Raw genomic sequence first — 14,568 nt, forward strand, 5'->3', positions numbered from 1 at the left:
TTATGTCATAAATGCAATTTACATTTGCTTGTTGTGTTTCACTATAGAAAGTGTCCATTCCAAATAATGGTGGTTTAACAAAAACAATGAGGTACGGAGGAAAGCAAACTAATCTAGGAATAGAGAAATCAAGCAACAAGAATTATAGTCCCATTTCTGCCTCAAATTACTTTGGAAACAAGTCTTTTGTTTTCATTTTCCCCACTACATTTTAGATCTGCCCCTCTTAAGTCATTTAATAATGCTACATTGTTTCAAAGTTTTATCTACATATATCTCACCTTCCCATCTGGACTAGGCTCCTTAAAGGCAGACCCTACATCTGATTTACATTTTTATCTTCTACAGGGCCAAGCTAGACTGTAAGCTTCAAGAGAAGAAGGACTTTACCTGTATATCCCCAGAGGTTAGCATGGTGTGACCTCATGCTAATAATGTGCCAAAAAATCAGATGTTTTAATAAACAAAAAACCTAAGAAAAAGAGAGTAGGGATGGGGAGGAATGAATAGGTGGAACACACAAGACTTTTAGGGCAGTAAAAATACTCTGATTCTGTAATGATGAATACATGTCATTATACATTTGTCTAAACTCTTAGAATGTACAACACCAAGAGTGAACCCTAAAATTAACTACAGACTTTGAGTGATTATGATGTGTCAATATAGGTTCATCTATTGTACCAAATAGAGGTTCTTCTGTTGTACCTCTCTGGTGGGAGATGTTGATAATGGGGGCAGCTATACATGTGTGGGAACTGGGGGTATATGGGGAAATCTCTGTACCTTCCTCTCGAATTTGCTGTGAACCTAAAACTGCTCTAAAAAAAACTGTGTTCAAAAAGAAAAGAATAGTATGCTTTCACAATAGAAGAAAATGCTGAGCACTTATTAAATCCAATAGAGTTCACAATCTTTTTGTTTATTCATCATAACGTCAACCTAATTTATGGTAAACCTCTACTATGTGTCAGATACTTTTCTAAACACTGTGTATTAATTCAGTACTCAGAACAACCCAGTGAGGTAGGTACTGTTGTGATCCTCATTTTTCAGATGAGGAAACTGCAGTCAAAGAGATTAAGGAATATTCCCCAGGCTGCACATCCGCTAAATAGTAGAGTCAACATTTGCCCAGGAATGGCTGGTCCCAGAGACAAGGACCCTTATCCTGATCTTCCAGGTAACCAAAATTCATTATTCAGAAAATCATTTTTGCCTTCATTTCACAATTTCATGTATTTCTTTTTCAAATCAGAGGTTAAGTTTCTTGGGGTTAAAAACTGGCATCTCCTCATTATTGAACAGTCCACAGCTTAAGTAATTAAATTACCACATCAATCTTCTCTTTAGTCATCTGCTAAGATGGAATCTCTGGGAAGGGAAAATCACACCAAAGGTGTGCTATATCTTTTTCAGATATTTAGTTCAACAGGAAAATGGAAAAGAGAAGAGCTACTTGTAAGGAGTATTTTGTTTTCACTCCCAGGATCACGGTTTTCATACAAAAGTTATCCTATACTAATTAAAGGTAGGAGCTCTCTCAGCCTACTTTCTTTTTGATTGCTTCTGTTGTTATTGCTAAAGTTGGGTGAAAAAGGGTTGTACCAAAGGGGTGGTCAGATAAGGAATGTCTCAAGCAAAGAAGAGAAAGGAGTCTTCACTAGACACACAAAAGAAAAATGAGAGGTTAAAGAACAAGTTTGAAGAGTGTAAGATCTCTGGAGAAGAGAAGCTGAGTAAACTGTGGAACCAAGGAGAACAATATCTATGAATATCATAACTCTATTTAATCTAGAGTCTGAGAACATTAAAAATATGCAGTGTTTCTTTAAGAATGAAAGAGTAGGCTTATAACATGGCACATTGCAATGGCTATATTCTAATTTTTAAAAATCCATAAAGAGTCTGCATTAAGCAATAGTCAAAAGTTTTTCATGCTATTTCCTAATAGCAAAAATGCTACATTAATATAGTTGTTTCTAATTTACTGATATACAGATACCACTAGGTATCTAAATGACAAAATCGATGAAAACATCAATCAAGTAATTTATTGAGCACTAAGCACATGAATAAAAAATATTCTGCTCTGTTATTTGCTCTCATTGATTGTTAAGTTTTGCAAGTTAGGGAAAAGGATGTGGAAGCAAAGTAATCACTTAAGAAATGACCTATTGCTCAAATTTCAGTCTGCAACAAAGAGACATTTACCCACAGGTTCTATGTATTTAGCAATCATTTTCTCTAACAAAAGATTTCCAAAATGATCTCACTAGCCAGGCTGAAACTTGCACAGGTTGCTTTTGCACTGTTTGCTTTAAAATACCACAGGTACAAGTAACCTAGGCAGCTTTGTCATGCAAAATGAGACTGAACAAAGAAGCGTTCATCCAGCTCTTGGTACTATAACTCAACATTAAAATTAACATTCCAGAAATCTGTGCCATAAGAAAATGTTATTGGGGAGGTGAGGGAGGGATGGACTGGGAGTCCGAGGTTAGCAGATGCAAACTATTACATGTAGAATGGATAAACAAGGTTCTAATGCATAGCACAGGGAACTATATTCAATATCCTGTGACAAACAATAATGGAAAAGAATATAAAAAAGAATGTATATATGTATGTATAACTGGATCACTTTGCTGTACAGCAGAAATTAACACAACATTGTAAATCAACTATACTTCAATAAAAAATAATAAAATAAAATAGAAACTACAATTTGGTAAAAAAAAGAAAATGTTATTAATATCAGTAATTCAAAGATAGATCTTAGCAAAAAAATAGGAAAAAGTAATTACATGCATGCCATTTCTTAGTTACAAAGGATCAGCTGTATGATACCACAGATACATTATTTGCTGGATTTATCAAAATCTACTTCTATAGGTTTTATTTTCAAAGATGCAACTAACAATTTGATTCTTTAATGTACCATCTATGCAGGTAGCAAACAACAAACAGGGTTGAATATATGCAACCTTACTCCAGAACCCAAATTTTTAATAATTTTGCTAGATTTGTTATCTGAGCTTTAATTTAGTTTAAGGAGGCTGAATCTGTGGACAGTTTTATTTTGCTGAATCAGAGCTTTTTCTTTTTAGTGTTATGTTAGCAGATTCTAAAGAAATCAGTATGATGATAATGTGCTGTAAGGGTGACCCAGCAATGACAGTTATCAATCCACTGTTGTCACAGATGTGCCCGTTAATCTTGCTTCAGTGCTTTAGCATTAGTTTCACACACCTCCACCCACTCACCTACCACATAAGCAGCCCGCCCAGAGCTATGTACCCTGAAGAAGCAGATGGCTCTCCAGGACTGAAGAGAAACATCTTTCTGTTCAGGAATAATGGAATCAACTAGTACCTAATAAAAATCCATTGAAATCTTCATAGACACATAACCCTCAATGGAGAACCTTACCTGTATGAAGTAAGAGACTTTTAATAAAATAAAAAATCAACTCAAAACAAAGCAATTAAAAGAATGCATTGATTTCCTCTCCCCTCTTCCCAGGAATAAAGATCAGCCTAACATGCTTTTTTAAAAAGCAGAAATAACACTATTAGCTTATAAATTACTCACCGACAATAATAAAAAATATACCTTTACATAAACTCATTCCCATTAGGTTCTATAATAAGCTACGAACAGGCAAATCTTTTAAAAGTTTAAATTTCAAGATCTAACACAGAAGTGAACTTTCAGAAGAGGTAACTTTCTGTTACCAGGTCCTGAACCTTACAATGAAGATTACTGAACGACTTTCCAAACTGGTAAATGGACTTCTTTGGTTCGACCATATAAACTCTGTCACACAAATCACAATGTAGGTATTGACACTATTCATTGTCTGGTTTACTCATAATTAAATCAAACGTTTCTGGGGGGGAAAAAGATCCAAAGACATGTGGACAACTTTTTTTGTTGCTTGCTTATTTTTTTTTATAGTTGGGGCTGGAGAAGCCATGATAGGCCATGTAAGGGAGACTTATGAGTAATAATAAGTAATTAGAGGCAGTCAAGTGGCAGTGGGATGGCATGAAGCATTCACTTCATCATTAGAATGAAGACTCTAAACTCTTACTAAAATTCTTTAGTGCTACCTTTAAGTCAGAACTGTCCCCCACTCAATTCTTGGTGACGTTTTGTTTGCCTATTTTTATACTCCATGTAATTGACAAAAATATTTTAAAATTACTGAAAATGCCTCCCCCTTAGATAACATATTTCATGAAACACTATTTCATGTTTATTTTTCAAATGTTATCTTCAAGAAGCCAGTAAACCAATCCAGTCTGAATCGTACACTCAACTCAAAAAGCCTATTTCTTCCTGAACAGAGACATAGAAATATATCTGTCAATAAGCAGCTCTTTGCCAAACAACCAACAAATTTTGTACCTAAACTACATTTTTCCATATGTTGAAATATTTTCCCTACTTTGAAGATTTTGTGCCAATGTAGTCAAACATTTCCTCAAGCATAGCACTGGAGGAGAGCTAAAGAAACAATCTCTCATTCCTATGGGGCTAGTATTTACCTCTAAGTATTACATACACAGTGAGATCCAATGACATCAAAGCATGAACCAGAAAAGAACAGGTGATTACCTGATATTCATTGGGCCAAAAGGTGCTCACTGCTAGCTCAGCCCGAAGCCAGTCTCTACCTGTGAATCCAGTCACATTCCATATTGGATTGGCAAGAGGTCCTTTATTCACCCTAACCAATATGTTCAAAGTGCCAGGATTCAACCCTTTCTGGCTGTATAATAGGTAACTAAAGTCGATACAGTGAGTGTCGTTCTCCTTCATTGTAGGCAGCTGAAGTCTGGCTTTTTCTCCAGGGTCATGATCTGAAGAATCCACTATCATATAGGAACCTGAAATGACATTACATAAAATAAAGCTAGATAGATATATAAGCAAAAGGGGAAATATAATAATAGAAAGAAAGCTAAAATACTAATCTATTCTGAGTATTAAATTTAATTTTAAAAGACTATCTTCCAGAACAGAGGTATAAAAAGGTATCAAACAAGTAGGCAGATGAATTGAATTTATAGTGGGTAACAGACATTGTTCAAAGTACATAACATGTACAAATTCATTTACTCTTCACAACATGTTATTATTACAAATTAGGAAATTGAGGCACAATTAGTAACTTATTCTAAGTCAAACAGACCATGTAGAGCCTGGTTCAAGTCCAGATCCCACTCTAAATAATCTCTAGTCTTGCTAAACAAAGGTCTTTTATCAAACAAACAAAATAAATAAACAAACAAAAGAAATATGTTATTGGCCTGGTTTACATAGGGAGTGTGTTTTTCCTTTTCCCCATTCATAATACTAATGCAGAGAGGGGCTAAGCGTGCAGGCACTGGAATCATTTCTGATTTCAGATCCCAAGATTATCATTTATGCAAGTTGTGTGACCTTCTGCAATGTACTAGAACTCTGGACTTGTTCGGGGAATATGGATACTTTGCAGTGTAAGTGTGAGGACTGAAGTTTAACATGCCAAAACTTTTAGAGCTGAGACTCTGAGACACAGTAGATTCACCTACTTGAACTCTCCTCCACTAACCTGTCAGCTAATCACCATTGCTATTGTCCCCAATTCTGTAATAGTCCCTAAGCTCTTCTAGAGCTGCAAGAAATCTGGTTTGAAAATCACTAATCTACTCCACTACCTTTGGCTTAAACATTCATTGGTAATCTATCATGAGGAGGCAAAGAACATAAAGTCTCAACCTCCCAATTCCCCATAGTTCCACCCCCAAACACACACTCCTTGCATGACAGGCAAAGTCATATAGTGCTAAGTATACATTAGCTGCTGATATTAGTCCTAGGACCTCTTCAGAAAAACAACCAGTTTTTCTCATGTCCCTTTGGATTTTAACAAAGACATGTATCACAAAAATGTAACTATTTACATTTTAAGTAATGACACCCATTTATCACACTTAAGGTAGAACACAAATTTTATTGTAAAATATCTTTCCCCAGGGTGTAATTTTAACCAAAATGTATTAGATGTAGTGTTACAGAACCCAGTGTTACAGAACCAAGTGTTACACTTGGACCTCTCTTACGGATGAACTTGAAGAATTTTAATCAACCCTCTGTGTCTCCTCCTTAAAACACAGTAACTGTTGCCATGACACACTAAACACTCATTGACTACCCATCTAACTAGTTCAATTAACCCCCAACAGCAAGTTAAAATCACAGCAGATAAGAGGGCTTCAACTACTGAAGAAACCGAAATTTTAAATTTTACTAATTCCTGGTCAGTGGTACTTTACGGTTCAGAACTTTTGTGAAGATTTCATGTGATAACACTGTCAGTTACCAAGCCAAGTACAGAATAAACTTACTATAGGGATAGTAATTGACATTACTTTCACTTCCTTTTTCCCACTACTCATCTTCTCTTGTAACCTGGAATTCTTTTCTTTTCTCCTTTGTTCTCCCCTGATTCTCGCAGATTGCACATTAACAGAATAAAATGGCCATGTATATTTTGAAGAAATTATGTCTTTCTCTTTTATTTAGGATATCCTGGATCCCAGCACAATTTATAGAAGCAGGATGTTTCTATTCTTGGTTATACTCACATTCTGAAGTCCATGGCTGAAATGCAGAGATGTCATTCATATTTACCACAGCAGAACAGATCAATTATGGTTATGGCTTTTAAGTAGGACCAGCCCTGAGATCTTGGGTAAGTTACTTCGTGTTATTGGGCCTCAGCTTCTTCACAAACCTAGTGACCTATTTCTCCACGCTATTACAACTTTTTTCACTGACATATTATGGTAGTAGTGGGTTTTAATTATTTTTATAAGTCTGCATCAATTATGGCTTCTGATTGTCAATTTTAAAGTAGTGCTCTCTAAATGATTTACAGGCTTTCAAATCGTTATTTTCTTCCATTGTAAAATAAACTTTGAAATAAAATGTTTTGTCTCACATTTTAATTATATAGTATGATATTTACCATTAAGACCATTTAGCAATTTTCAGCCAATTGCACTTTTAAGCTACAATAATTTTCTTATTAAGAAAATGGGATCAGCAAAGTAAATTAATTTGTAGGAATTATCAATTTGATCATTAGAAAGACAAAAGCCACAAAATAAAACCTTGTCCAAACTATTTCAGCACTTCAAGGGCATTTGGTGCAAGTTAAACAAATTTTTAGAAGTGCTGATATTTTATTTCTATAGAGTGTTTCTGCTAAATGGGCTTCTTTCAATGCAGCCTGACTATTGCTACATTTTCTGAGTGCTATGCAATAATATGTATTTATTTCACAGTTCCAGAAAGGAAGAAGCACCAGCATCAAAAAGCCGTCTAAATCCTTCTGCCATCTGGCTTCAAAGAGTGGCAATTTACCCCCTAGGCACCATGGAGGTAGCTGCCTGTTTGACACAAGATTCCCTTCCATCATCCCAAACATAGAGAACACTATGCTATTCTTATCAACTTCTAAAAATTACTTCCACAGACTCCCAGAATAACTGGCTACCAACCAGAAGAGTCAAGCAAGTGTGTAATACGTACTTCCTTCATTCTTTTTGTTATAATTTAAGCTTATTTACTATTGTTTTGTTATCAGCTAACTAATCCCTTAGATTTCTGATGAGTTTAGTTCTATTCAGTTGTAATTTAGCTACCTCAAGGCTTAATAATGAAACATCTGTGTGCACACACATATAACGTACTAATTTTAATCAATGTAACTTCTTTAGTGTGGCCTTACAAATATTCCTTACAGTCTCTTGAACAATAGAGTTCTCAAATATATCATTTAAGCCAGAGGAGAAAAATGTAAATGGTTATAATTGTTTTAAAGTGTAACCCTCCTGTAAAGTAATTTGCCAATGAGAATCAAAAACCTTTATAAAAAGATATATGCCCTCTGGTCTGGCAATTCCAAATCTAAGAATGTACACTAGCAAAATAATTATGTATATGTACAAAGATATAGCCTAAAAAAGATGTCTATCTCATCATTACACTGTTTAAAATAAAGAAAAGCAAAAGTATTTAAATGTCCAATAAGAGGCAATTTGTAAAATTATGATAAAATAGTTTGATCAATAATTATGAAGTCATTAAAAATGATATTATTAAAACCATTTAATGGAAGATATAATATGTTAAGTAAAATATGCAGGTTATAAGATATTATACTCATTTATGAAAATATATATTTATACTAAAATGCATTTGTGTAGGTGTGTGGGTGTATTCACATATGTACACATAAATATGCATATGACTAGAAAAGAACAAACAAAAAATACATAGCAAAATGTTAACTGCACTATCGGGGGGAAGCTGTACTTTGTCTTCTGTTTTCTTATTTTTGTTCACATATATTCACTGAATGTTCTACAATGAACATGCATTAGATTCGTATGCTAAAAAAACAAAAGACTACATGAATGCTATCTTACATCAGGAACATCAAATGAATAATGATAAATACTTAGGAAATAAACACAGGGTTGTTGGTTTTTTTGCCTTTTAAAAATAAATCCTAGTTGAATCCTACAGATTAACAGCAACTTGGCTTTCAAAAACACACAATACAAAAACCAGGAACTTCTCATTTCTTTCAGTTCATTAAAAAAGAGAGAGGCTGCAAGTACTTAGATTAAGTAGCAGTTTTTATTTAAAAGAAGACACAAAGAAAACAAGTCCCATATTCACAAACACCACAGTCTAATATCTAGATAAACAAATAATGCCCAACTGATTTTCTGTATTAATGAAAATTTTATCTTTAAGCTAAACTTCTAGGAAAAACATAGTAACACAGACAATAGGATTAATTGCTAAGAAAATAATGAATGATATATAGGTTTCCATACTTCTTCCTAAAACTCCTTTATTGTACATTACCAATATTTTTATTAAATCAGTTCTATTCAATATCCATTGAATTTTCCCTATAAAGTAAGCAGAGAGAAATTTCTACTTCTCTGCTTAGTACTGACCACACTCCATGATCTTGCCCCAAAGTACTTTTTCCACATTACCTCCCACTACTTCTCTTCACAAACCAGTTTCCCCAAACTGAAAGAGCACTCACTATTTTCTCCACATATCATGCCAGTTTTCTCCTCCAGAACAGGCTCATGCTTTTATAAGAAATCCTCCCCTCATCTCAGCCCCTAGCCAATTCTTACTCACTATTCTTCTTCAGCCCCAATACACAGTTTCTGCCTTTCTGGTTCTATCCCTTCATTATACAATACAATGTTCTTATACAAATTTTAAATAATTTACATAGGAACATTTATCTCCCACAGAATAGTAATAATGTTCTCTTAGAAAGCACGTGATTCATTCAGAGTCCAATCAGAAGAGAGAAGTCACACAGTAAATGTAACAGTAAAAGTATAATATAAAGAATTATTAACTACAAGAGGGTAGAGACTTTAAAAGTATAAAGAGAACTCTAAAGGTAACCACAATACCCAAGGCAGAAAAAAAAAATGTAGAAAAGCGAGTGAGGCTGCCTAGAATCAGATCCCCTTAGAAGGTGTGGTTGCAGCCCACTCGGTGGTGAAGACCTTTGCTGGGTCACTCAGTCTAGAGCTGGTCCACACCTGCAGGGTAAGCAGGAAATGCTCCCACATAGAAGGGTTTGGAGTGAGCTATGTGAATGCTGGGAGGACAGGACAAGGTAGTCACCAGGCCAGGGCTGGGGCTGCAAGCTCATGAGGCACTGCATGCAATGGGGACGTACAGCTACGCAGGACCAGCAAGAAGAAACAAAAATACAAAGTTCAGTCAAGAGTAAAAGCTCCAGGGACTTCCCTGGCGGTCCAGTAGTAAAGAATCCGCCTTCCAATGCAGGGGACGCGGGGGCCATCCTGGGCAGAAAGCTAAGATCCCACATGCCACGGGGCAACCCATGTGACACAGCTGCTGAGCTCACGCGCCTCAACTAGAGAGCCCACGTTCTGCAAACTACAGAGCCCACGTGCCACAACTAGAGAGAGAAAACCCACACACCACTGCTAGAGAGAAGCTCGTGCACCGCAACGGAGAGCCGGCGTGCCACAACAAAAGACCTTGTGTGCTGCAACGAAGACCCAATGCAGCCAAAACATTTTTTTAAAAAAAGAGGAAAAGCTCCTTCCCTCTAAAATGCCCCCTCAGCACCCTCTACTGACAAAGCTTAACATTGTGCTAGTTACAAAGGAGAAATGCTTAAAGGGTCAAGCTCCACTCTCATACAGCAGGTACTGCAGGGTAGATTTAGAGCAGCTTAGCAATGAACTGACATTGCATTAAACAACAACTCTGCATATAGTAGAGGTTCAATGAGAACTTCTTTGGTTAATTGAATGACTGAATGAGTGAGAAGGAGACAAACATTTTTTTTGAAATGTTTTTTGAAAAATGTTTTTTGAAAAATGTTTTTGAAATTTCTTAGTTTGAATTCCTCATATGGTCAATATTGATAGACAAGAACTCAAAGGAACAAAAGCTCTTTGATATTCTCAATATTTTTTAAGAGTGGAAAAGGGATCTCCTAAAACTAAAATGTTTGAGAACCATTGCTCTAAGAGAAGGTTTTGTATATATACGAGTGGCTCTGACAAAAATGTTAACATTTATTACTGTTATAAAGCCCTTATATATAACCAAAATAAAATATTTTTATGAAAAATTACTACATTTTCCCAAAAAATATAGTATGGAGGCATATTTTTGCAAATCTCTTTATGTATCACTTAATAGAGGATACCTAGATTCTCATTTTTACTTCTTCATTCAATCTGTTGTAATATTACACATTATGTAGCCTCTGAGAAATTCTACCATACACTCATGAGAAAATGAAAGGGAAAAAAGGAAAAGGAGTATCTTAGTGTTATTTTGACAGTAGTTTTGACCTCACATCTCCTCTGAAATGGTCTTGAGGACCCACAGTGGTCCCTGGACTACATATGAAGAATCACTATATTTTAATATGCACAATTCTCTTTAACTTCATGCTATAATGAGAATATTATCAGTGCACTTATTTATATTGAATCTACTTCCTCATTCAGTCACTGCATGGTTTAAAGATCTCTATAAAACAAAAGTCTTTACTGGGATGTTGGATGTCTGGAGAATAAAAATCAAAAAAACTGAATAGTTTTACACCAGTATTAATATAAAGGGTGTATTGATCAAGGTACATCAGGGAACAAACGAACACACACACACACACACACACACACACACACACAGAGAAAGAAAGAGGTTTATTGGACAGAACTGGCTTACGTGATTACAGAGGCTGAGAAGTACAGACCCAGGAAAGCCAATGGTATAGTTCAGTCCAAGTCCAAAGGCTAAGTAATATTCTACCTTAATAAGAAAAGCATTTTTGTGTGTTCTGAAGACCATGTTGAATAGCTACCAAAACACCAGCACACTGTGCAAAACAGTTAGTTCTTGGCCCTGAGTGAGATTTTCGCAGCAGAAACAAAGAACATGCCAGAAACACTAATGAACACTAATATAATTTCATGCCCAGCCAGCTTAAGAAGCCATAATCAGGACCGCTGGATAGAGAGACCAGTGACAACTGAAATAGCAATTTGGGTCCCAGTCCATCTGGGATGATTTTTTTCTTCATTGTAAAATTAATATCTCTAAGCATTTATGTGGCCATTACTAAACTGAAGGCAATGTCTTATTTTTCACAATATTTTTCATCTTCTCATTTCCTTTAATCAACTTTTTCTCCTCACCCCAATTTTGCTTCATCTGCTTAGGTGGCAACATGATATACCAAGTAAATAAAGCTAAGAACCTAGAAATCAGTTTGATTTTTTCCCTTTCCCTCACTTTCCTCTTGTAATCCACTGGCAATTCCTATTGCCTCTAAACTGTCTCCTCAATCCATCCAACTTTTCTTCAACCTCACTAGTTTATCAAGTCCCTCTCACCTCTCAGGAGGACAACTAGAAGAGGCTCCTAACAGGTTTCATGAATTCCACACCAGCAGCCCTACAGTAGTTTCCTACAGGCAGCGAGATTTTTTCAAAACATACAATCTTTTCTCATCTCCACGCTGCAGTGAGAATTAAATCCAAACTCTTCAACCTCTCAGCTTCAGTATAATCTTGCCCCTGCCTTCCTCTCTCACATTGCCTCCTACCCCTTTCTGCTTTCACTCAACATGCTCCAGAAACAGTGGACTTCTTTCTGCCTTTTTAAGATCCAAGCTTATGTCTGAGTCAGTGTTTCTACACTGGATTTTCCTCCGCTTGGAGTACTCTCTCCTCAGCTGGCTTATTTTTATCATTCAGGTCTCATCTCAAATACCGTATGTTGGTGAAACATTCCTTGGTCTGTTAAGTAGTTCCTTCCAAGATTCTTTCTAACATGCCATTCTTTGTTATTGCCTTCATAGCACTTGCCATTTACCGAATCTAATTAATTTGTTTACCTGATTGAAAAACTCCACAAAAAAGTTGTACTTCATCTATCTTGTTCATTCAAAAATCTAGAACAACATCTGGAGCCTTCAGCATGGAGTGGAAGGCTTTTATGACAACATCTGACAACCATCTATTCAAGTTTCCTGCTCTGCATGTCTGTAGCATTTCTATAATGCTCTCTTATGTACCAAATATATCATATTGGTTGGTGCATCCCCCCAGCCCCAGGGCAGTCTTTTCAAGATCAGAAACCTCTTTTTCCTCCTAGCACCTAACAGAGGAATTCTGCACATATAAACTCTTGGTGAACTCCGATAAAGGTGAGCAAAAATGAAGAATTTCAAAAATTGTAGCAGTGTTGTTTTTTCAAAGATAGAACAAAAAGAAAAAAAAATCATTGAATCAAATAACTTTAAACAATGTTCTAAAAAAAAAAAAGAAAAAAACAATGTTCTCAATGTTGACAGTTCCCCCCAGAGATTCCATTATTTTGGTAAGGTTGACACAGGTGCCCCTCACTTTTTTCATGGTCTATTATTATTTTCTTCAAACATTTACCTTCCATTATTTCTTAAGATAATGTCTTCTACTAGATTCACCCCCTACATTACAAAGTTTGTTTCTAAAGGACAGAATGAGGCACACATTTAGAAAAAGTAAATTCGTCCCCCAAACTCCAACACAAAAGGACAGAACTTGCAACTTCACAGGATTCTATTCCAACAACTCTACTCTCCCGAAAATGTCCCTTCAACTGCCTTGACAAAACATACAACTTTTTCATCAACATTCTGCAGGAATAAAATTTCTCTTAATCCCTGAGTAAGGGCTTTGTTCTAGGTAGCCAACTTACATTTGAAAATAAAACGTATTTTATTTTCAAGAACAGCATCTGAAACTTTCAGAAAACACAGAACTGTAAGAAGAAGGTTTCAGGTAAAATGGCACAACATTTCTCCTTCTTGGGAGACTAGTCACCTCAGGAAGTTTACCTGCTACACATTAAGATCTAGGAACGAGGGACTTCCCTGGTGGCACAGTGGTTAAGAATCTGCCTGCCAATGCAGGGGACATGGGTTTGAGCCCTGATTCAGGAAGATCCCACATGCCACGGAGCAACTAAGCCCATGTGCCACAACTACTGAGCCTGCAATCTAGAGCCTGTGAGCCACAGCTACTGAGCCCGCGTGCCCCAACTACTGAAGGCCGTGCTCTCAAGAGAGAAGAAGCCACCACAATAAGAAGCCCACACACCGCAACGAAGAGTAGCCCCTGCTCGCCACAACTGGAGAAAGCCCGTGTACAGCAATGAAGACCCAACACAGCCATAAATAAATAAATAAATTTATATTTTAAAAAAAAAAAAAGATCTAGTAACTGGGCCAAACATTGTGCTACAGTTTAACCTCCTTCCCCTACAACATCTTAGAAAGCAAAAACATGAACCTAATTGGCCCTTACTTTGACTACCTGAATTTTCATTTTCACCTGTATGACAGAGAAAATCTGTGCAACCTATTATCAAAAAGACCTATTATTAATAATCACCCACCCCCTCTTAAAGAGAGGCTAATTTTATAACGTGCTGTGCTTTTCTCATCAGGATCTTTTAGGACTCCAGTTTTCCCTACTCCTTAACCATCTGTTGAACTCCCTGGCTTCGGCAAATAATTAAACCTTTCTCTGTCTTGGTTTCTTTATCTTGGAATGCCTAAACGCCTTAGGTCTGCTGTCAGGACTAAATGAGACTGTCTGTATGATGTGCTAAAACACACTGATTAGGCGGGTCCTTAATACGTGTTCCTTTGTCATATTCATTCCTTTCTCTATCAAATAGTACAGAGAATAAAACTGGAAAATGTATGAAAAGAACATTTTCAAAGGTGAAAAATGAGATAACAATGTTAAAGAATAGTAAACTTTAAAACTTCCAATACAGAGGCACTCAAACCTTTCTCAACCCTTCCCTTCAAGATTCTACCTAACTCCTTTCAACCCATGTGAATCATCCCTCCTTCCCATCTCCTTCTTGCCTATTTCTTTCTAACTCTACCCTTTTCACTTTTTATCTTTAAAATCTGATATA

The 14,568-nt window shown here is 36.1% G+C and overlaps 1 protein-coding gene across 3 annotated transcripts in view; it reads right to left on the bottom strand.

Moving 5' to 3' along the window:
* The window catches only part of PTPRK (protein tyrosine phosphatase receptor type K), a 578,185-nt gene that overhangs the window by 356,988 nt on the left and 206,629 nt on the right, over positions 1–14,568 (bottom strand). For all 3 annotated transcript variants that reach the window (XM_022556378.3, XM_022556371.3, XM_089921990.1), the window contains exon 3: positions 4,624–4,895. In XM_022556378.3, the coding sequence (XP_022412086.2) occupies positions 4,624–4,895 (272 nt within the window). The remainder of the gene's footprint in view (positions 1–4,623; positions 4,896–14,568) is intronic.

This window comes from Delphinapterus leucas, chromosome 12, assembly GCF_059928025.1.
Source record: "Delphinapterus leucas isolate spDelLeu-1000000601 "Yukka" chromosome 12, BTC_Dleu_Yukka2, whole genome shotgun sequence".
NCBI lineage: Eukaryota > Metazoa > Chordata > Mammalia > Artiodactyla > Monodontidae > Delphinapterus > Delphinapterus leucas.